The following is a 25673-nucleotide window of genomic DNA, read 5'->3' as shown; positions in this document are numbered from 1 at the left end:
TCGATGAATCGGTTAGTGGCGCTTCGCGCCAAACGCCGAGATAACCCCAATATCCAGCAGCATCCTGCATGGCATAAATTGAAAATTCCTTATTGCATTTTCTAGTACGGACCGCGAAAGCGGGTCTATCAATCCTTTTGATTTGTAGAGCTTATTGCAAAAAGGTGGTGAATTTCCCGGTTTTCCCGGGAGATTTAATATTAATATTTAAAGTGCTAGCAAAATTCATGTTATTTCACTTAACTTTTTAAATTATATTAATAATTATAAATGAGTTTGACCACCACTACACAAAAATAATTACAGCAAATAAATGAAAGCATATTAGTCCGTACGATAGCGAATTTCAACTTAGTTAAAATATAAATACGTATCTTTTTGAGTAAAAATGTTTTTCGGTAACTGCTTTACTACCATTTGGAGAATCCATTCTCGAAAAGAATGAATGTTGGCAGGTATGCTGTAGGAATAAGTGGATTGTGGCTACCTAGCGTTCATAGCGACATCACTCTTTGATGTCGGCTCTTTCAATCAATACGAATTCGTAGAGAGTTGGATTGTTCAGTTATAGCAATAAAGTTCATTGAAAATAATTCTCATCAACCTCAAATGTTGGATAATATGCATAAATATAACACAAATTTTAGTCCTCACGATCAAAAATGTTAAGTAACTGTATAAGAAAATATATATAAACGCAACACTTAGGTCTCCAGGGATCTTCATTTAGAAGTACGCTTATTTTCAACTCTCTTTGCTTAAGGTTTATTCGTAGATTCCTGTTTAAACTAATAAAGACACCGGAAATTTATTAGTCTACAAGAAAACCTACATCTCCATTCACTCAATTGCAGAAGTCGATATTTCCTATCATTATTATTACCATTTTTAGTTTGAAAAAGTTTCAGCTGAATAATTTTAGATGATTAAGAAAACAATGTACATACCTGCCAACTCTTCCGGATCTTTATTTTCATATTTAAAGTGGTAGCAATAATCGGGTTATTCCAATTAACTTTTTGAATTATAATGCTAATTATAAATGAGTTTGACCACCACTACATATAAATAATTACAATAAATATATCAAAGCATAATAATCCTTGCGTAAGCTAATTTCAACGGGATCAAAATATAAATATATTTTTGTGTCAGATTGTTTTTCGTTTATTGCATACCTGCCAACTTTTAGACCTTTCAAGGATGATTTTTGCCAGTGGTAGTCAAATGTAAATATAAATTGCAATTATAGGCAAAAAATACACTGTAATTTGAACAAGCTTGTGCAGTCTTCTACAAAAGTATTACATATTAATATATGTGCTTACTTTTTTTTTAAAATAGTGGTAGATCAAGAAGATTATAAATTAAGTTTATAAATGAAAGGAATGTATTCAAAGCATACATTTTACTACCACTTTAAATATAGAAACTAAATTTTACGCCAAATGCGTAAAAGTTGGCAGGTATGTATATTGTTTTACAACCACTCTGAAAATCCATTCTCGGAAAGAGTGAAAGTTGGCAGGTATGAATGTACTTACACTTGCAATAAATATTAAATTGATCACTAGAAGGCTACAGATTGAATAAATTAAATTAAAAAGCTTGAACCACGGGTGGAAGCGAGACGGAAAAGAGAAAAGGCTGGTAATAAAATCATTTCAGTTATTGCTAGTTTTTTGGGAGGAGTTAACATATTCTTTTTTTAAATTATTTAACAACATCTATTTTATCTATTCTTTTCTTTCTTTCTTTAAACAAAACTGGGTGCCTAGGCCGCGCAACGGCCCCTACCCCATTCATCATGATAATTATATACAGTGAATAAAACATTTTGAATTATGTAACAATGTGGTAACATTATAATAAAGTAACCATGATTAGAAGTATGTACAAACTTGATTGGAGATTTACATTAATTGCCATTGAAAAAGGAATACAGCCATGATTAGATGGATATACATGAAATACGAGCTTAGAAACATTGTTCCTTAAATACAATAGAATTTGCAAAAGAATTTAACGTGCATAAGTTGATAAATATATATGCATTAATTGGCTATATTATCAGAAAATAAAATTTGATACAATTTAATTTAACATGAGTAAAAGTCTACTGTGAAAAGTTCAGTGTATTTAACTTGAGAGTCTTGGAAATAAATATAGAACTCACTGTGATTGAGATGCTTCCCCGATGATCTCCCGCAGAAGACGGAGCACTTCTTCATTATTGAGCAATTCCTGTAATTCTTTGATTAATGACACTAATCGGTGAGAAAGTTTAGGCGTTGAATTTGATGTTGCTCGAGGGCTCCTTCTGCTGGGGCGGGTCTCGCACCCAGTATAGTTGGCTGTGTGGTTTTTGTAACAATTACAACATTTTGGAGGTGTTGTTCTGTCTTTGTTGCATTCATGAGACCTGTGGTTTTCAGCGCATTTTACATAACTTGCAGGTGCATTGCAGTGGCTTTGCGTATGTCCATAACCTTGGCAGTTGTAACATTGTGTAGGTCCTCGACCTCCTCGAAATTTTTCGATTTTGATCGGGATCTGCTGCATGTTGTTGACTTTGAATACTCTATGGTGATTCGCCGTTGATGTTTGGATTATGAGAAAAAGTGGAAGGAGCCGATAGGGCTCTCCCATTCTCTTCTTAAACTGCACTATTTTAAAGGTTTCAATATTGTTTTTCTGTAACTCTGTATTGATGGCATCTGTATCAAAGTCCACAGGCAGGCCACGGACCGTAACCTTAATAAATCTAGCTTGCGGTGTTATTTCAGGTTTGCTGGGCGGATCCCGTACTTTGTCGGTATCCTCCTTAGGTTTTGTTGTCCGCAAGATAGTTACGCCATCTGTTGAGTTATGTTGGCTAGAAGAAGGACAGCTGTTTGTAAACATGAGTGTAGAGTTATCTACAATTGTTTTGACTGCATTTTGCTTTTTCCTCTTCTTTTTTCTTTTCTTTGCTGGTGGTTCTGTATTATTTTTAATATTGATGTTCGTGTCAGTTTCTGTATTCGGTGTTGTATTCAGGTTTTCATCTTTATTTTCCATGGTTATGTCTTCGGTGCTTGGATTAGTTTCAATTATTATTGATTCGACTTGAATGGATTTTTCATTCATCTCCTTGTTTTCTTCTGCTTGAAAGTTTTTCCTCTTCCATCTGACGTGATAAGCTGCATTTGTCAGTTTTAGGAAGTATGTGTATTCATAGTCTCCAGGGTAAATTGATCTTATATGAATGAGCAATTTGCTAAATAATTTATCTAAACGAATCAGCTCCTCTGTATCAAACTGAGTGTAAAACTCAACGAGATCGTCAATATGTTCATGTTCAACAGGTGGAAAGTATTTTTTTTGATATCCCACAGATAGCAATGATTTCTTCTAATGACGTGGATTCTTTGCAATGCGACGGTGAATTACGACCAGAGAGTGAGACCTTTCCACCACGAGCTGTTTTATGATACGGCATGACTTGAAAAAACAAAATGGCGGGCTCAAAATCCAGACATCAAAATGGCTAGTTGACAGTATTATTTCTCCCGACTCCAGAATCTGACGAGATCAAAATCAGTATCACTCACCTTGTAAAGTTCCGGATAATCAGCATCAATCCAACATAACCGGCATCACAAGGGAGAAGAGGACATCAGTAGAACACAGGGTTGCCAGACTTTGAAATTAAAAAATACTACAACTATATCTGAAAAAATACTACAAAATACTGCACATTCTTAAGCGCCATCTACAGTAGTGATTTGGAAGTTTAAATAATATTAGAAGGATAAAATACGATTAAATGAATAATATTACTATTAAAAGGATAAAATGAAACGATATATCACTGAGAATAAAATAATTTTAAAATGGAAATGAAATTATCTTTTCCTTTTTGTGCACTTATACTTCATGTAAACGCGTAGCAAAGATTTAAATCAGCAATTTCGCCTTATAAGAATTGTGTGTATCATAAATGTCTTTTGTGTATCATAAAGGATTTATAACAAATTTGTAGAAAATCAAACTTAAATGAAGAAAAAAAAAATCTTATATTTTATTCCATATCCTACATAGAAAGAAAAACGTAACATTTATTTTAACAATGGGTTGGTTGCACAAAAAGCAAGTTATATTATAATATCTATAAATAAGGAATAAATAAACTTTTGTTTCTTACAATCATCACTAGATAGAAAGACTAGTAAAAAACGAACGGTTAGCGGTATACATTTTGATTTCCATGGTTATTGCTGTTTGAAACAACGCCAAGCTAGAATAATTCGCATTTAGTTCAAGATGTATCTGGTTGGCTTAATTCAAAAATCGCTTTTTACTTTAAGAAACTCGAGCGGCACTTCCCTTTGATTTTAAAATTGATAAATAAAAATAAAACATAATTACACCACTTTTTTAAAAATACTACAAGAAATACCACATCCATACCTGCCAACTCTTCCGGAAGATGTTATTTTCATATTTAAAGTGGTAGTAAATATATACTATTTTTTCTTTTATAAACTTAATTTTTAAATGATTTTGATCACCACTATTCTTAAAAAAATGAAGCACATATATTAGTATGTGTTACTATCATGGTTGTCAACTTAAGTTTTTTCAAATACAACGTATTTGATTGCTTAAAATTGAAGTTTTAATTCCATTTTAATACCACTGGGAAAAATGATAATGGAAGGGATTAAAAGCTGGCAGGTATGCACATCCCTATTTTTTGGTAAAAAAATACTACGTCTGGCAACCCTGGTAGAGCATCACCTTTGAATCGCAATCATACATCATCTGATTCTAAATGTTGATCCTGACCGATAGCCAGGATCACGCCTTTATTTTTGATCAGCCTTATGACCAACATCACATCTGTAAAACGAAGCCGATTTATATATATGTTAAAATCTTAAAGAAATCTTGGTAGTTACAGATATTTTATTTTTCTCAAAGAAAATGCTATAATAAAATGTGTTGCGTACCAGTTTTTCATCTTTTCCGTCTTGCTATATAAGGGCTTTCAGACATGGCTTGAACAACTCCTTATTGTTCCTAAGCAGGTAAAATATAGCAAATCAGACGTGCTCCGCTTTGTAAAAAATAATTTCTAGTTTAGTATGGTCAATTTCAAATAATTTTCGCTGTATGAGTCGTGGTGGTTCAGAAGATTGAGCGCTCGCCTTCCAATGAGTTGAACCGGATTCGAACCACAGAAATGACTGGTCGATACAAATTTCGCATCCGGCTGGCACCGACCACAGTGCTGACCCTAAAATATCCTCAGTGGTAGACGGATCATGGGTTAGAGTCCCCTTACCGTCAGGCCAACTGTGAGAGGTTTTCTTCTCCATGTAACGCAAATGCTGGATAGTTCCATCAAAAAATATACCACGAAGGCAAATTTCACCTAATACTTGACCCAGGAGTACCCTTGTCTTCTGAATAGGGTTCAAAATTTGAAGGCTACGGAGTTGCACATTAGTAATCGTGAACCCAAAAAATTGGGTCAGCTGTTCAATGATGGTTATAAAATTAAAATATATATCACTGTATATAAAAAATTTCAACTTCAAAGTGTTACATGAAAAGCAACTTGATTGCATTTGTCACTTCTAAAAATTGGGCGTAATTATACTTATTCTACAAGTTTTACTACTTTATTCGCTACCAATTTATTAAATTTTTTTGCAGAAAGCGGAACAGTTGGCAACTAAAGAAATTTTCAGACGAAAAGTCAAACATTTTCACATTCAAATCACCTACTTAACCTTATTTAGAACAAGCATTGAAATTTTATAATATGAAGAATTATTTTTACTGAAATATGCTTAATTCATTGATTCTTAAATTACATTCATAAAGACACACAAAGAAAAGTTTCGGGCATGAAAAATAATAATTTATTTAAGAAATGAAATGGTGCGTATATGCACCATTGGACAAATAAATGACAAATCAAGCAGTTGAATATAATTTTTTTTTCTGGTGACATTTGTTTTATTTTATTTAAGTAGAAATTTTAAAAAAGTCGAAATTTTCAATAACTGTATCTGTTATTTGTCAATAACGTAACCATTTCAAGAAAAAAAGCGTAGTTCCAAAATTTCTGGTAAGAAAGTGTTTAAATTACTAATATTTTATTGATATCTTTAGAATTTTTGAAAACAGCAGAAAAATAAAATTAGTGAAAAGTATATGTCACAGTGATAATAAATTCTTTTTATTGAAATGCTATGTTTACGCACCTTTGGCCGACTATGGGATAAAATAAAAAAATAGTTTTATCGGCTTCAATACTGCCCCTCCCCCGTCTTTTTCATGTTATTTTATGTTTATAGATTATTTTAGAATTGATTTTACTAATCATCTTCGGCGCTTAAAAAAAACCAAAGTGAAGGTATTAAGTCTAACTACGTATTAACAAAACTAATTATTTTTCGAAAGTTTGGCCACTTTTCCATTTAAAATTTGTTTTAAATATTTTTTCCTTGCCTTCATCAATAAGAAAACTAATTACTTGGTCAAAAAATGTAAAGTGTGCTACCAAAGTATATCTAATGTTAGTCAAATACTGTATACATTAATTTTATTTCGCAACTAATTTAAAACAAAAAAAACGAGCATCATATATCATGTTTAATTTTCTTGAACATCGCACATAGACGTTAAAAAAAGAGTAATAATGAAATAAAATAATCAAATAAAAAAAAACTACTCAGAATAGCTTTTGATCCAATGATCTGATCTCTACGTTCTGGGACTCAATCTCAATGATTCGAGGGGGTGACCTCAAATATGCTAATTAATTAGTGCAGACGATATTTTAAGTGACGAAATCAGATATAAAAACGTATTTTTCTGAATAAACACACCCTTTTTTCGACTTATTCAATTTTTTGACCCCCAAAATATACGGAGTAGCCACAATTTGGGAAATATTATCCCAATAGTTTGGTCAAGCGAACTCTCCAAAATTTGGACCTCTTAACATAAATTTTACTTTTTGCTTATTTCGCCTATCTCGAGAACTTTTTAAACGAACTGAAAACACTTTGCGCACGATTATAAATTTCATTTACTTAAAGATAATTCCATACAAAAACTAACTTACAGTAAGTATTTTTTGCATTTTTTATTTAATAGTAAAAGAGAAAAATTTTGAATTGAAAAATATAAGTTAAGTCGCATTTTTAAAATTAAATACCTCGGGAACTATTTGAATGATTTTGCTTAAATCTTTTATTTCGCCATGTAAAATAACATTGACTAACAACTTTAAAGAAATGGAGTAAAAAATTGTATACTAAAACGTGAAAGTATAATCATTACATCAAAAGTCATTCAAGTTAAATTTAGATCAAAAGTCACTCATCATTTTACTTCCTGCTTACTTATACTAACATCTCAATATAAATAATCGATTAAAAAAAATTAAAATTTAGTTTAACTACCACTTTTTTAATCAATATTTACTTATCAATATTACTTACCTTTTCTCAGAGAATTAATTAAGAATGATTCGTTTAAAAACTTAACTAATATAGTACCCTCTGTAAAAAAGTGGTTGCTATGAATTGTATAAATATTTTCCTAAACCGTTCAAAGGGGTGATCGTATTTCTAGTCATTATAGCTTAGGTATCACGTAATAATTAACCCAAAAAGACATGACCCATAACATGTCAACAAAAATAACGATTAAGCGCAAAATAATAATTAGGAACCGTAAAAATAAGATACTACAAAAGCCAGAAAAACATTTTAAATTCAGAAACGAAATACATTTTCGACTATAAATATGAAAACAACCTTCATTGACTCGCAAATTTTATAACAGTTGTTCTACTATATTTCCATGCAAGGCATTTTTAGCGTACCGTAAACGATTGATTAGATAAAAGAACTTAATTTTTGTTAACTTGAATTTAAATATTATTTTTAAATAATTTTTAGATTTTGAATCCTAACATCTTTATGGTATGCTAGTTTTTTTACCCTTATAAGTTATTTTTTGTGATACAATGCAGCGATGCTGACTTGCTTTGTTTACTGAGTAAATTGTTTCTCAACATAGCCAAATTTAAGCTTCAATGTATGATTCTTTGGTTTTGTAAATATGTAATATGTAAATTTGAAATTATTTTGCCCACTACTAGATATATACATAGCTGCCAACTTGTACGGTCTTTGAGAAATAATTTTCTTACCGGTAGCAACATAAAAATTTTGATGTAATAGATTTAAAATTGAAAAGTTTCAAAACAAACTTTTTAAACTACCACGATTACTTACACTAACATCTCAATATATATAATCGATTAAAAAAAAATTTTAATTCAGTTTAACTACCACTTTTTTATACAATATTAACTTATCAATGAAATTTAACTGCCTTTATATTAATTTTGTTTTCAAGATCAATATCAAAACTTTAATATAGTACCCTCTTTAAAGAAGTGGTTGCTATGAACTGTTCAAGTAAAACTTTCAAAATTTTTTAAAAAAAAGCGATGTACAAGTTTTAATTTAAATATTTAGTGAGATGAATGAAATTGCGATTTCATTTTTAAAAATTCTTTACATTAAGGTTCGAAGAGAGATGCGCTTATTTTAAGGAACAAGGCTAAATGCTTTTCCGTCAGTCTACTTCTGAAATGAATATTTCTAAGGTTCTTTGTTGAAAACTCTTGTTCACATATATAAGATTAAGCAAACATAGTGCTGATTTTCTGGGCATGAAATATTGAATTTTGGAAACTAGCTTTTGGTAATGATTTGTAAAACTTTGGCATATTTAGAAACAACTGCTTCAGATGATTGTTAGATTGTCCGCTCGTTGGATCTTAAAATGCGCAGTCTGCCAAATGTGAAGTACAATTTACCTATATTAGATTCCTCGAGAAAGACAAACGCTAGTTCGAGCCAATCTAAGGCTATTCTATAAAGAACTTCTGCTTTCAACATTTTACCAGTAGAAGCTGTCTGTGCTAACTAATTCCATTAATTTATGTTTCGTAGAACAAAAATAGAGAAAGTAAAAAGGTCATCAGTACTTTGTTAAAAAAGGAAAAACAGAAATAATTTTAAATAGTTGTCAAGAAAATGGATGTATATTGTTTATATTTGCCACTTATCGGCAAATTAAAATTCTATCCGCGGGCCGGATAAAACCTTCCGGTTGAATTGAAATTATTTTGCCCACTTCTTGATATATACTTACTTACTTTATTTACAAAAAATTGGGCACCTGGGCCACTTAGCGGCCCCTATCCCATACATCTAGAAATTTACAGAAAATTTATAGTAATAACATTTTGAATTTAGCAGTCGATGTGGTAGCTAATAGAAAAACAAGCACTTTGCTTGAGTAAATATAACATTTGAATATCTGATTCATCGAATCTAAGTTGATATATATAAATATAAACATAATTTGACATATATATACATAAGTTGACATAAATAAATAATAACATAAATTGATACATATTTCACTAATTAAATTTCTATATTTTAACTAGCACATATTTAATCGTGACATACATTGAAGTTCATTTGAATACATTGTGGTAACCATAAAAAAAATTAAGCCGTTTGCTTGTGAAATAATAAAACAATGAAATTTAATATGACAAATTGACTTAACACTAGAAATATTGATTGTAGACTTAAATTAAAAATGAAGATAAAGCATGATTTGATATGTACAGTAATTGATTTTTGAAAAATGAAAGGCATAATTGATGAATATAGATAAATCATACCTTGATACATGATGAAATAACATATTTGGAGAAAATGCAGTGAATATATTTTATCAGAGAAGTATTGCTCATTAAATACAATAGAATTTTCAAAAGAATTTAACATGCAAAGTTGATATATATGTATGCATAAATTGGTTATATTATCAGAAAATAATTCTTAATGTAATTTAATTTAACTTAAGTAAAAGTCTGATGTGAAAAGTTCAGTGAATTTAACTTGAGAGTCTTGAAAATAAAAGTAGAACTCACTGGGATTGAGATGTTTCCCCGATGATCCCCCGCAGAAGACGGAGCACTTCTTCATTTTTGAGCAATTCCTGTAATTCTTTGATTAATGACACTAATCGATGAGCAAGTTTAGGCGTCGAATATGATGTTGTTCGAGGGCTCCTTCTGCTGGGACGGGTCTCGCACCCAGTATAGTTGGCTGTGTGGCTTTTGTAACAATTACAGCATTTTGGAGGTGTAGTTCTGTCTTTGTTGCATTCATGTGACCTGTGGTTTTCAGCACATTTTACACACCTTGCAGGTGCATTGCAGTGGCTTTGTGTATGTCCATAATTTTGGCAGTTGTAACATTGTATAGGTCCTCGACCTCCTCGAAATCGTTCGATTTTGATCGGGATCTGCTGTATGTTGTTGACTTCGAATATTCTTTGGTGATTCGCCGTTGATGTTAGGATTATGAGAAAAAGTGGAAGGAGCCGACAGGCCTCTCCCATCCTTTTCTTAAACTGCACAATTTTAAAGGTTTCAATACTGTTTTTCTGTAATTCTGTATTGATGGCATCTGTATCAAAGTCCACAGGCAGGCCCCGGACCAAAACCTTAATATATCTGGCTTGCAGTGTTATTTCAGGTTTGCTGGGCGGATCCCGTACTTTGTCGGTATCCTCCTTAGGTTTTGTTGTCGGCAAGATAGTGACGTCATCTGTTGAATTATGTTGGCTAGAAGAAGGACAGCTGTTTGCAGATATGAGTGTAGAATTATCTTCAATTGTTTTGATTGCATTTTGCTTTTTCTTCTTCTTTTTTCTTTTCTTTGCAGGTGGTTCTGTGCTATTGTTAATATTGATGTCCGTGTCTGTTTCTGTATTCGGTGTTGTATTCAGGTTTTCATCTTTATTTTCCATGGTTATGTCTTCAGTGCTTGGATTAATTTCAATCATTATTGATTCGAGTTGAATGGAGTTTTTATTCATCTCCTTGTTTTCTTCCGCTTGAAAGTTTTTCCTCTTCCACCTGACGTGATAAGCTGCATTTGTCAGTTTTAGGAAGTAGGAGTATTCATAGTCTCCAGAGTAACTTGATCTTATATGAATGAGCAGTTTGCTAAGTAATTTATCTAAACCAATCAGCTCCTGTGTATCAAACTGAGTGTAAAACTCTACGAGATCGTCAATATGTTCGTGTTCAACTGGTGGAAAGTATTTTTTTGATATCCCACAGGTAGCAATGATTTCTTCTAATGACGTGGATTCTTTGCAATGCGACGGTGAATTACGAATGGAGAGTGAGACCTTTCCACCACGAGCTGTTTTATGATACGGCATGACTTGAAAAAACAAAATGGCGGGCTCAAAATCCAGACATCAAAATGGCCAGTTGTCAGTATTGTCTCTCCCGACGAGATCAAAATCTGTATCACTCACCTCGTAACGTTCAGGATAATCAGCATCAATTCAGCATAACCGGCATCGCAAGGGAGAAGAGAACGTCAGTAGAGCATGATCAGCATCAGTTATCGGCAGCGTTTTCGCATGGCATCATTTCGAAAAACTCTTCCTTAACCCTTTCGCGCCGACTGTCACAAATACGTGACAGTATAAAATCGTATCAATCAGGGTAAAAATATAAAACTGGTAATCAAAGTATTTCTTTAACAGTTTATTTGTGGGCGGAGTTATAATTGTTTGATATAAATTCACCAATACTTTGTTCAAAATAAAACTATTTAGTTATACTTTGAATTAACATTGATTATACATATATTTAAACTAACAATAATTAAAGTAAAAGCAAAGTAAGTCTGTCAAATTAGCAACGATTGCATTTAAGTTACCGTTTTTTATTTAATTACAACTTGATTCTGATTTTGTACGAATGCTTTTCTGAATCACCCGTCCCCAAGGGGTTAAAGTGACATCACCGCATCTAATCCGTGACACATGACATGATGTAGCGAATTTTTGATGATCACGAATTTGAGCCTCAAGAAATTTCATTTGATCAGACCACCTTCTTGATATATACATAGCTGCCAACTTGTACGGTCTTAGAGAAATAATTTTCGTACCGGTAGCAACATAAAAATTTTGATGCAATAAATTGAAAAGTTTGAAAACAAGCTTTTTAAACTACCACGATTAATTTAATTAATAAATAAAAATTATATATAAGCGATCGATTTGCAAGTGTGTTGTCTAATTTTTGTAGTGTAATTCTAGTAGGTCTAATCAAAGCAATATAAATCTGAGTATTATTTTGTTAATGAATTTTTTTATTATCTTGTCGTTTCTCATCTTGAATTTTGCTAACTCTTCTCATATTTTGTAAATAGTTTTTTTTTTCTTGTAAATATTGTTCCCCTACTTGTAAATATGTATTGAATTTTTCTGTACATTCAATTATTTGTTTCTTAATACCATGGCAAAGTGCCATTATTTTTTCTCTACCTTAACATGTGCCATTTAATTGTTGCATTTCATGTAATCCGTCTATTGTTTTTGCTTATTACAGGATGATTGGGAAAAAGGCCATTATTGGCGTCAGGAGCCCAGCTAGACTAAACAGAACAGAAGTTTTAATCTCAAAAAAGGTCATTATTGGCCTCAGGAGCCCAGCTAGACTAAACAGACCAGACCAGTTTTAATTTCAGAATAAAAAGGAAAAGGGCCTTAATGGCCTCAACGCTCAGTTCCACTACAACGAACGAAGGAAGTTTTAATTTCTTTTAAATATCTAACATAAATTGCAAGAAGTTTTCTAAATAAAATTACAATTTCATTACCACTTAGAGAAATTTTTTTTAACCACCATGCAAATTGGTGGATATAGTATTAAGAACTATAAAATTGTCAATTTAGTCAGTAATTACATTTTTGTTTAGGTAATTAAATTATATAACAATTAATTAGACAATTAATTATATTTTTGACTCATCAACATATCTGGATGAGTCAAAAGTAACATTGTACTTTCCTAAACTATCAATTTTATAAGAAAATCTAAAAAACCCAAATTCGTTTATGAAAACATAAGCAAATCAGTAATCATACTTTGTATTATTCATGACCAAAATTTAGAATTGGCCTTTTTAATCGGATTTATGGTATGTTTTAAATTCCCGTAAATAAAAATTTATTATAATAATATTGAAGCAAATAAATATAGAAAAGACTTCCATAAATAGAAACATATTAATAAATTATTTATGATAAATAATTCTTGAAAAATAAGATAATTTAGCATCATACAATATTTTTTTGCTCAAATTATGTAATATAACGAATAATAATAAAATAAATTCCGATTATATTTCTCACATAGACGCCCGAATTAAAATACTGAGATAACGTGAAAAGGCTTTTATTTTTAGTAATATGTTTACATTTAAAGTAAGTAAACATTAGCAATCACTTCAAACTATATAAATAAAAAAAAGTGGGTGGAGTCCCTCCACGCGGATGAAGTTAAACTTTGTAACCTGCGACGTTAATTGTAGAAGAATCAGCAGTCGTAGAAGGATCACTAGTTCTATTCAACGACTCTTTTTCCTGCTCCCTATTAAATTATATGTGTATCATAACAAACTAAAAAAATATTTATAGAAAAACAATACTTTTATGACTTTTATTATTATTATGCTAGTGAGAACCAAAACAATATGGAAATGAATGAGGGAAAGCTGGATCCTACCACGTGATTTCCCGGCCAATAAAAATGTAGCGTTAAACGTTTAACGCTTCCTTGTTGGAAGTCGCATAAGAAGTATAACTTCAATAAAAAACATAACCACTTAACTTCCTAATTAATTGATTTAATTCAACTTGAGATAAAGCGATTATGCTTAACCAAACCATGTGATTTAAATCAGATTTAATTGGATACCTTAAGACCACGACACGTGTGTATCGAATCTGATTGTCATCTCAATCAGCCAACGCCACGATTTACTTACGATGACGTCACTAGCAAATATCCAATTTTGTAAAAGTTCTTTCAAAAAATATTTTGTGTTGAATACAAAGGATTTTATTAACCAAAGTTATTTAGATTAATGAAATCATGTTAATGCAACTATTTTTCGTGCGTATATTTTTCTTTTCCATGACAAAAATAATAACTGGGAAATAACAAGTTAATTGAAATCAAAAAATACCACGTTTTGTGAGTAATAAATACGTACAAAAGCTTTTTTTTTCTTTCTTCATACTACTACGTGTATGAGAGAAATGGTAGTATATTAAGTTTGTTTTATGAACTAATTTGGATTTTTTTTTCTTTTTGACAAGTGCATTTTTAATTCAAATCAAATTGATATTTTACGGTAGCATATATATTTTAAGATATTTCTTTGAGGTTTTGATAAAGTACTTTACAGAATAAAATAGGCCGGGATAGCCTGGTCGGTAGGGCGTTGGGCCCATGTCCGAGAACCCAGCCCGCCGTGACTGATGCGCGTTAAATCTGTCGAGTCACAAAAGTCCTCCATGTTCCCATAACAAATCAATACCTCTGGGGGTACTGGATTGGAGATCGATCGTTCTCTGATTCAGGTCAAAATTACGATCTGTGGATGAATGAATGGATGTATGAATGGGTCCACCATATAAACGGATGCGACGTATGGTGTGGCAGAAGTCGAATTCTTGGCCATAGATGGCGCCACTGGAAAACAAGAACAATCGCACTAATCTGCCTAAACAGGCATACGTCAACAACAACAACACAGAATAAAATATTCATTCGACCGTTTAAAAATCATAAAGTGTATCTTTTCTCCCCTACTGAATATTATGGTATTTACTTCCTTATGATTATAATATTTATTAAGCTTTTTGAAAAGAACCCGGTCTGTAAACTATAACGATGATTTTATAGCTATCTTTACAGCGAAAATCGACTTCTTGAGAAGAGATCTCTGAGAGCTTTGGTGACTCAGGAGATATTGCGCTCACTTCAAAATGAGGTGAACCCAGGTTCGAATCCCAGCGGTTGCTGGTTGATACGAATTCTGCTCTAGGCTTGCACCGACCACAAAGCTGATGGAAATATCATCAGTGGTTGACGGATAACGAGTTACAATCCCCTTGCCGTCTGGCTTACCGTGGTAGGTTTTCGTAGTTTTCCTCTCTATGTTACGCATTTGCAGGTGAGTTCCATCAAGAAGCTAGTTTATCAAAATGATTGATCCAGGAGTTTCCTTGTCCTCTGAGCTGGGTTCAAAATTACGAGTCTATGGAGTTGAGCATCGATAACCGTCAACTCAGAATTGGGTCAGCTCTTCAACGCCGTTTATAAAAATATTAAAATAAAAATAGAAACTTGTTGGGAAACTGCACTAAAATAAAATATATGCATGCAATATACAAGCAATAGGTTAATCATAGTATTACATCTTTATCAGAGATGCCAACTGCTCCGGACACACCAAAATAATTAAAAAAAATCGGTAAATATCTACAGAGTAAATTTTGTAAATACTTGACTATATTTGCTTGTTGCAAGTGGGGAATTATATAATCCTACGAATTATTTAAAAACAGTGGTGGATAAAAATCTACTAAATTGAATTTATTAAATCAAGAATCACAATTGATAAACTACCACTTTAAAATATATATTTGCTGTCCGGAGCAAGTTGGCATCTCTGCTTTATTATATGCCTCCCTCTAAGCTTGTAACCACCCTGAATTTGCTGGAAAAAAATTTACCTGTACAGTCCAAAATCAAATTTTTTTTATATAGATTTGATGAAGCATTAATTTTACTACCATTTCAAAAGTTCAAGTAAAATCTCCCGTTAAATTGGGGAAACATAGAGCTGTCAACAATTACGTTTTTTGTGCATTATTTTACAGAATGGTAGAAGAAACTAAAAATTCTAGAGTTTTGGTTCTTTTTTCTATGAACTTCAGGATCCTTCCCAAAAAGTGGTGTGGAAAATAAAAAGTTTACCAAATTAAAGGATCATACATTAAATTTTACTACACCTAGAATCTACTTCCTAAAATCTGTCTCTTCAGGACGTATAAGAGCGAAAGCTCTGACTTTAATAGACATTACGTGTAACAAGCACCTATATAAATATGTAAAAGTCTAAATTGTAAAATGAAATCGCATGCTAACACAACAGGCTTTTTTAATAATTAAACACAAATATTTTTCAGATATAATTACGGCAATGGAAAGATTTTAAATAAAATAAACTTTGTTTAATTTAAAAAGTGGTAATGTTTTATTTTGATTTTAGTTCATTTATAAAATCAAAATTATAACGATAAAGCATAAAATTTTCTATAGCTTCAAATGTTCGTAAATTTCCCCAAAATTCTTTGTATTACTGTCTCTTATTCTGAAATAATTCACAAAATGTCTTTATGATAAAAAAAAAGAAGGTAAGAACAGGTTTGCTAGTACATTAATCGGAAATTTATGACATATAGTTCTCATTTCATCCAGATTTATCGATCTTGAAAAAAAAACTGGAAAAAAATTTAATAAATATGCAAGTCAAATCGGTCTTCAAATTGATAAGAATAAAACAAAAATCAGGAGAATAAACGCAAAATCTAATAACAAAATAAATTCTAAAGAAATTGATTCTTTGACATACGTTGGAATAACAGTAAATAAACTAGAAGGCAACAACGATGATGTAAACCAAAAAATCTTAAAAGCTTGAACCTGTTTCAGAATACAAAATATAAGTGTTTGTTGAAAAGTATGGGTTGAACAAGTATCATTTAATGCTGTTGTTCAACCCATACTTTTGTATGATGCTGAATGTTGGAAACTCCGAAAAACGGGAATAGAAAAACTGGTAACATGCCAGAACAAATGTTTAAGAATAATTTTTAAGATTTTCCTGCCAAAAAACTATTTCAAATAAAGATTTATTAATAAAAAACAAAATTGAAATTTTTTACCCTTTCATGAGAAATTTTTGAAGAGAAGATGCAGACGGATTGGTCATCTCCTTCGTCTAAAACGAGATAGCCCTGCGCACTTGCTTGGGCACCCGATGGAAAAAGTAAAAGAGGAATGCCGAGACTTACTTGGCAAAGATACATGTACCAACAACTGTGCAAAGCAAAATTAACTGGAAAGGAGGAGGCAAGAGGACTGGGTCAGGATAAGGGTGCTTGGAAAAGGAGACTTGAGGCCTTATGTGCCAGCTGGCGCAAAGAGGATAAGTAAGTAATTGGAAATTTCCTTCTGTTCGTGACTAATTGAGTTAAAAACATTACAACTAATTAAATTCAGAACAAAGTACTTTTTCTCCTAAATATTTATATATTCGATTGCTTTTGGTCTCTCAGTGTAAGTAAGGAAAGATTTGAGTTTTCAATCTTTAATCTTTTGAATAGGAGTCATGTTCGTAAATTAAACTTTGGCTTTTAAGCGCTTAAAAGATAATGAATCATTTATGGCGTACAAATTCGGAAATCAAATAAATTTCCTTGTTTATATATTTCAAGTAAGCTATCACAACCTACTTTATTGAATTTGGGCTTATAAATTGTTTTAAAATACTAAAAAATCGGAAGCATAAATGATTGCGCATGAATTACCTAAAGTATTAGTGCATCTAGAAATATACTCTGTTTTTTTTTTGTGTTCTTTGTGCTTTTGTTCTTTAGTTATAATCATTTTAAATGTCATTCGTTCAGATGAAAAAGAAGTAAGTTTAAATGAATAAATTTTATTATCACATTAAATACAAAACTTAAACCTTCGGGAAAATCCGAGAAAGTTCACAGGTATGATAGATGAATATAAAATGAGTCGATTATTTTCCTTAACCAGGGTTTTCCAGGTCCTTGAAAAATTTCTTATTTTTTGCGCTTGAAGATATTTCTTATTTTAATATACCACTTTGTAGTTAAGTGGCTTAAAAGCTGGAATTTTCATGCATTTGTAGTTTCTTTGGAAAACAATTTATAGTGATGGTTTCACAAAAACTAAGTTATTAACATTTGTTTAACCCCTTAACGATCGGTTGATTTTCAAGAAAACGGTCATAAAAGTGTCTATTTTTTTGACTTTTGAATTTGTTTTTCGTATTTGATTAGTGCTGCAACTAGTTTAAAATAAACTAACTATCTACAATTACCTTAAAAATATCAAGGTACTGATATCAGGTGTGTAAAATGAGAAATAAAATTTTTTCCGGGTAAAAGAAATGAATTAGTCTTATTCTTATTGGCGCGTTACCACTAAACACTCCAGCCCGTCAATATCACGGGAGCGAGAAATAGCGGGCGAAATCTCACCCCGTCATTTTCAAAGAAGCGAGAAGGAAGAGGTTAATTTTGTTACCACTTCTTTAAACTTACAACGCCCGCGAGAACCCTGTTTACAACATTACTTGGCTGAATTTCTAAATTTATTAGCTTAATAAAAATAACTTAATTACAATACTTTTTTTATTATTTAAGAGTGGTACTTTTAATATTTTAATTTATTTAAAGATTTTTGCATACTCATATAAAATATAAAACCTATGATAAGTTGCACATTAAGAAACTTATGCATTAGTTCCAATAAAATATTAATAAATGATTGATGTAATTCTTTAGATGGTTTTCAAAAGTAAAATTCATGCAGCAATCTCCAGATACTACCTAATTAAACAAACATGGCACTAAAACTTAAGAGGTTGCTCTATTTATCCATGATCCGCCCCATCCATACACATGCCTCACTAGTCTTGACAAATAAAACACAAACTCGGCTAAACAAATTAATAGTCTGCCAGAATAAATTACTAAGAAAGATAGTAAAATCCAGATTCGTAAGAAATGATACACTGTTTGAACTAATATAAGTATTAAATCACTTAAAATGCATAATACATTATTTTTTATATAATTTTTAAAACAATGTATAATAATCAAGGTATAACAATGTTTAATATTCGAATAATGATTGTTAATGGCAACATCGGAGTGCAAAGGGTTAAACCTAATTAGTAGTGTTTTTGTGTCCTCAAAATTCCGATCAGTTTCATTTCCATTCAAATGAGTCTGCTGAATTTATTACCCCTAAATAAAAACTTTAACAAAAAATCGTAAAAATTGTCAGAATCTTTAGCGCTCGAAAACTCCTCCCAGGGAACATAAATTATCTACCACACTGATTGACATTTTTACACTTAATAAAGTGTTTAGAAACCACTTTATTTAGAGACCTCCATGTATTCTATGGTAATTGTGCAAACAGTGGGTTTTGTCTCGTAAAATCTTTGTGGTTACGTCCGTTTTTTTTTCTTTCGTTTTTCTTTCTTTTCTTTTTTTAACGTTAAAAAAAATTTTGTGTAACAGGTTAAACGAGGGTTTCCAGAGATTTAAAAAAAATTTAAATAATAACAGATTTACAAAATCTATAGTTTCTTTTGGCTATCGCTTTAACAATTGAAGACTTAAGGGTCGTAGACAGAATTATAAAACGTAACGGAGAGGGATAAAGTGTGGAGAATGCAGAAATCATATAACTACTGTTCTATTAACAAAAAATATAATGGTGTCTGTACGTCTTTCAATAGTGATTACATATACAGATTTATCAGGAGGGGTGCAGCTTTGGAAAGATATACTGTTCAGCTTTCACGAAATCTCGACTAATATTATTTTTGTCTCCTACTAAGAAAACAAGGGTAAAACCACTTCTGATGGGGGGAAATTGATGAAACATCATGATTCTTCCTACCTGCATCAAAGCGAAATGATTAATCCCATACTCTTATTGGAGGCGATTTATCCTCGCAACCACAATAATCGCCAACATACGAGTCTGTTGAAGTTCTGTGGAACTGTGCAGTTCTCCCGTTTGTTATTGATTGCATTATCATTAACCTATTTGCGTCCAGCCTCCATTTAAAAGAACAGTTTCTTTTCTCAAAAAATAAAAAAGTGGTAGCACAAACTCATTATTAGTATTCATACAGCAGGAATAAGAAATCTTTGTCTACCATACTACATTAATAATGCAAATTATATTAACTTTATATAAAAAATATGTACTACCATTTTATCATGATCATGATAGTTTTTATGTATATGTTATGTATCCCTCTTTTCGTAGCCCGGCATTTTAATGGCTCAAAATTCAAAAATACCAGTTTAACGAAGAAAAAATTGTCCAAATTGAGTATTAAAATTTATATCACATTAAGTTTAAATATAACTACCTGCATATTTTAACTCTTACTTAACACACCTAAATCCGAAAGCGCAGGCTTCGAATTTTTAATTAAGTGAAAATTAGGTCTAAAAAATTTTCAGCAACTTCATTACAAAAGAGATATTAGTTTTCAGTTGCGTTTAAACAATGTTTTAAATCATTAGCCTGACACCATTTTTTAAATGTTGTCATTTATAAATCGTTAACTCAACTAATATAAGATGCATGTCAACATCTGTCCAGCATTTGAATAATATTGTCACAACAGCAATTAATAATTACTGTAGTAGTAGTATGACTTTATTTACGCCATACTAGAGTTGCACAATTGGCTATTGACGACGTTCTGGGAAACACACTTAAGGATGATCCGAAAACATGTCATTACAATTTTGATGCACTGCAGAGGAGATGGCTTCCCCGTTTCGCTCGCCCGAAGATTTGCGCGTGAAGTCGGGCACTTAACGGCATAACAATCTAACGAGGATCAATACCGCACACCCTCGGTTCCTTCGAAAGCTGATCAAAGCGGTCACCCATCCACTAACTCACTGTTTCTCAAAGTGTGGTACGCGTACCCCCAGGGGTACGGAAACAGTTTAGCGGGGGTACGCGTTCTTATGCGAAATATCTTGCAACAAACGAAAATTTGAAGAAATTTTATTTAAAAACAAAGCTGGTCATGAAAATTTACGATTACGTATTTTTCTATTGACTATTTTTTGCAGAGTTAATGGTTAATAATTAGTGGTGTCAAGAGCCAGTTGCGATTTTTAACTTTAGTGTAATTTTTTCATGGCAAAAAATAGATTAATTTTTTTTTTTTTATTAGTGGTACACAGAAAAATTTAGAAAGGGTACAGAAAAGTCATAAGTTTGGGAAACACTACGCTAACTGAACGCTGGCAGTGATGCTTGACTTCAGTGATCTACTGGGAAATGTGTCTTACAATGTGAGGCAACAATTATTGAAATTGCTTTATACTTCTAAATATTCTTAAACTTCATAGTTAAAAAGTGCTAAGTAAAGATTTTTGATATCGGTGAAATATATTGCTATTTTAATTCATTTATTCCCAGACACAAAAAATAACCAAGATAGAGGGTGTTCTCAAGTTCTACTGACAAATTCTAGGGAAAAGGCACAGAGAGGGTGAAAACAAGCGATAAAACATGGAGCCCCAAACTACATAGAGAGGATGAAAATCGCGAAAAACCCATGCAAAATCAAAGTCAAGCTGGAAAACAAATACAAACTTTCAAACTACAAAAATATTTAATTGGTTAATTATTACGCGAGTTCTCCAAAGTGGCACTTACTGACAACAGAGTTAGCCTGCGTTATTCAAAATCTTCGCCCTCTCAACCTGGTTTTCATTTCGTTGATACGTTTTACTACCCTTTTAAATTACTCAGTCAAATTTTGTAACCTTCTGCATGTAAAAGAGCTACTTGAAAAAACTTGTAACGCATATTTGTTTTTTCTAATTTAATATATCTTTCAGTTACATAATATTTAAAGCACCATACTTAGACTTCAGATATAAATATAAATATTTTTATTATTAATATACTATGGTAAACAGAATTACAGTCAAACCCCGCTATAGTGAACACGGCTTATAGTGAACTCCCGGATATAGTGAACGAAATGCTCGGTCCCGTGCCTTGCTATACTCGTATAATGTTATTTTTAGTGGATATAGTGAACCAAAAAAGTGAGGAAGTTGGATATAATGAACTTTTTTCTGTCTTCGACTGATCCCCCCCCCCCCCCATTTTCTTTGTAATAATTTTGAAATTTGTACTTCAAAATAAATACATATGCCGATTTTTAAAATCATCTTTAGAAACTACTTTTATATGCTCGAATGGCAGGTTAGACATGTTTAAAAAGGGGAATAGCAGAAATTCAGGAAAAATTATCTGAGAGTCGGGAAGTGTTTCCATATCTGATGTTGAGGATTGCTCATCAGCTAAAGATTACTAATTTTTATTTGTACGCAACACGAAGGGTGATGAAAAATAACACATTTTTTGCTACTTCATAATATTTTTCACTCATTTGTATGAATATAATGTAATAAAAGGGAGGAGTTTGGGCACCATTAGTGAAATTGCCTGCGCAACGGATATAGTGAACTCCCGGTTATAGTGAACCGAAATTTCGGTCCGTTGAAGGTTCACTATAGCGGGGTTTGACTGTATTTGGTTTCTGCAAAATCAATCTTAATAATGAAACACTTGTGCAATCATTTTTCGAAGGAACTTTCTTTTTTTATAAGGACGCAATGCACAAAATTGTTAATAAATTCGGATAGTGCTCAAAATAAAGAAAATTGAATGCTTGATACTTTATAAGTACTTGAAGAGATTTATTTTGAGCGGCTTTTTACTATTACTTTTCTCTTAAAATCAGATTCAGATTATTCTTACTTATTATAGAAACATTAAAGCTTTCTCGCAACAGCCCGTTGTAGGCCAGGGATGTCATGGCTGGTTAGGCTTCACTATTTCGTGACAAAGAGCTGGTACGCGAAAACAACATACTGGCAACATACTCATATTTGTGCAAACTGATAACAATTGATCTAAAATTTGGAGGACTTCAAGCCGCCACTGAATGTTTCACAGTGACTCAAAGTAAGTATAAATGTTTATTAGTTGTGATCAATTCTCTCAGCAAAATAATAAAAGCAATTTTGTCATTAATTTTAAAAAAGTACTGTTATGAATTGCCAAGACATACGATCCTTTTACTTTAAAGTCTCGCGAACATTATTTTGTAAATGATAACAGCGATGAACTTTTCTTCGATAAGTGGATACATGCTCCTCTTTTGTTTTTATTTTTCAGAAAACTCCTCCTTTTTAATATACTTTTAGAAAATTCCTTTCTTTGTTATTTTCTTGCTGAAAATTATACCTTTTTTATTTTCTCTCCGAAAACAACCCCCGCTTTTTTTCAAAAAATCCCCCTTTTTTTCAAAAAATCTTCCCTTTTTTCTGAAAATTCCATCCATATATTCTGCTTGAAAATTTTCTCTCTTTTTTTTTTTTCACTCTTCCCCCTCTCTGTTTTTATCCCCGATCCATCCTGCTTTTTTTTTGCTTTTACCCTGAAAATTCTTTCCCTTTCAATTTTCAGCTAGAAAGTTTCCCCATTTTTGTTTCCCTCCTCAAAATCCGATCTTTTTTTTTTTTTTTTTTTCGAAAAATCCTCTTTTGTTTTCTTTTCGAAAATTCCCTCGTTTAATATTTTCTGCATAAACCCCTCGTTTGTTTTTCTTTTTCTAAAAAAATTCTCGTTTTTTTTTTTTTGTTGAAAATTTCCCCTTTTACCGCTTTTTGCTTGAAAATCTCCCCTGATTTGTTTTCTTCTAAGAAAAAATACAAAAATTAAGATTATAAATAAAAGCACCTTCCAGTGAAATTTATAAATTTTCTCTGAAACAACACATGCCTTTTTTTCTTCTTTTTTTTATTTGTTTATTTATTTATTTTTTTTGCTCTCGTTTTGAAAATACCTCCCTTTTTTTTTCTCAGTGGACCTCCCAAAAGGAACGTGAAAGGATAAGCTTAATTCAAAATTATCTTCCAGCAAATTTTCCAGGGTGCGCGAGAACATATTCTAATTTCCCTTCCGCTCTTTTTCCTTTTTTAAAAATACCCTTTTTTTTTTACACCTCTAAACGGCAAAAAAAAAAAAAAAAAAAAAAAAAATGATTTTTACAAATATTTTGTATGCGGCTAATTTTTTTCTAAATGATTCTCGTAATTATTCGATAAAAAAAAAAATAAAACTATAGATTTTTTTTTTCCTCAGATACTGAAATTGTAAGCTTATACTTCCCTTTTTAATTTCTCTCTATTAAATATTTTTTAATGAATTATATTATAATTTAAACATGGCAATAACTTCTTTTAATTAAATTTATTTTTCCTCATCACCAAATTTTAACTTGTCATTAACTTTTAACTTACTTTTCTCATGCATTTTACTTACTTTTACTCTTACTTTTTGCATTAGGTTAAAAGGTTTTTAAAAACATCAAATGCAATTTAATAAAACTGAAAATAAAATATATATATTTATCCACTTTTCACTCACCCCAAAACAGCGAATCATTCTGTTCGAACTAATTTAACTTCAATTCTTCATCTTGAATGACTTTCTCTAAATAAATCCATGATGCACCCTACCGCAAGTTCACTATTTTACAAACGCTGAATGAAAAAAACGTGTTCTTAAACATGAATCGGGCACACATATCAATAAATAACGCAAGTGTGTCGGCGAGTCCCCACAATTAATGGAAGTAGGACCAACTGGTTTCGCGCTTCCTCGCTTTCACATAGAGAATCTGGTTTTTCAACAAGGTTGCCAGTTGGCGATCTTTTTCATACATTAAAAGCTCATTAACTAAAAGAACATTGGACGATCCTAACGGGACATTTTTATTACCATCATTCAAAACTGGATAGCTGAATTTGAATGAATAGTAATGAGATTGGTGTCTATATGAGAACGCGTCTCTTCAATAGGCTATAAAGTAGAGGAACGCGTCTCTTCAATAGGCTATAAAGTAGAGGAACGCGTTTCTGGTTCTGAAGAACAAAGGCATAGCTTTAAATCAGGCTTTCTCTTGTTGTAATTAAGAGGATGCTATTCCACAATAAAAACTTTTCATCTCAAATACTCTTTCACCTCAATTACAAGTAATTTAAAATTAAAATAATAGAACAAGTACGTTCAGACGAAACTAGAGTAAGCCATGTAATTTCAAATAGAGAAAAGAAATTCTCAAAATAACAAATTATGAGAGGATAACTTAATAATTTCGCAATCGAAAAGTTCTCTTCCGATAATTTGTTCGAATTTTAAAATTTTCAACAAAAATTATTTTTTTCAGCAATCGAAATTAAATTGGCTTAATCTAGGTTTGCCTGAACTCATTTTTCTTATAACTTTATTTGTTGTTGTTGTTAATTTAAGTCCCAGTAGAGCTGCACAATGGGCTATTGGCGACGGCCTGGGAAGCATCCCGGATGATGATCCGAAGACATGCCATCACAATTTTGATCCTCTGCGGAGGGGATGGCACCCCCACTTCGGTAGCCCGACGACCTGCGCGCGAAGTCGAGCACTTTACGGTAGCACAGTTTAACGAGGACCAATACCGCACACCCTCGGTCCCTACGCAGACTGATCCAAGTGGTCACCCACCCGCACACTGACCGTAGCCAGCGATGCTTGACTTCGGTGATCTGCTGGGAACCGTGTCTTAACGATCAGTCCACTGCGGGACCTTATAACTTTAAGTTAGTGATGGAGGTGAAACCATGGTGTATAGAGTAATCTAAAACCAATGGTTCTTAATTTTATTTCGGCAATAGAACCCTAATCGACTAACCCTCTTTCGGTGGAAACCTAATTTCATAAAAAAAAAAAGTTAATAAAGACGATTGCGAACGTATCTACCCAATAA

The 25673-nt window shown here is 31.9% G+C and overlaps 1 protein-coding gene across 1 annotated transcript in view; it reads right to left on the bottom strand.

Moving 5' to 3' along the window:
• Positions 1–24550, bottom strand: part of LOC107455231 (uncharacterized) — a 65292-nt gene extending 40742 nt beyond the window's left edge. The window contains exon 1 of the mRNA XM_016072735.5: positions 24296–24550. Coding sequence (XP_015928221.2) covers positions 24296–24313 — 18 coding nt within the window. The 5' untranslated portion in view covers positions 24314–24550. The remainder of the gene's footprint in view (positions 1–24295) is intronic.
• Between the last annotated feature and the right edge of the window lie 1123 nt (positions 24551–25673).

This window comes from Parasteatoda tepidariorum, chromosome 5, assembly GCF_982258835.1.
Source record: "Parasteatoda tepidariorum strain Cologne lab strain chromosome 5, Ptep-v5.0, whole genome shotgun sequence".
NCBI lineage: Eukaryota > Metazoa > Arthropoda > Arachnida > Araneae > Theridiidae > Parasteatoda > Parasteatoda tepidariorum.
The sequence above is the reverse complement of the archived record's forward strand: the minus strand, read 5'-3'. Positions and strand labels throughout refer to the sequence as shown.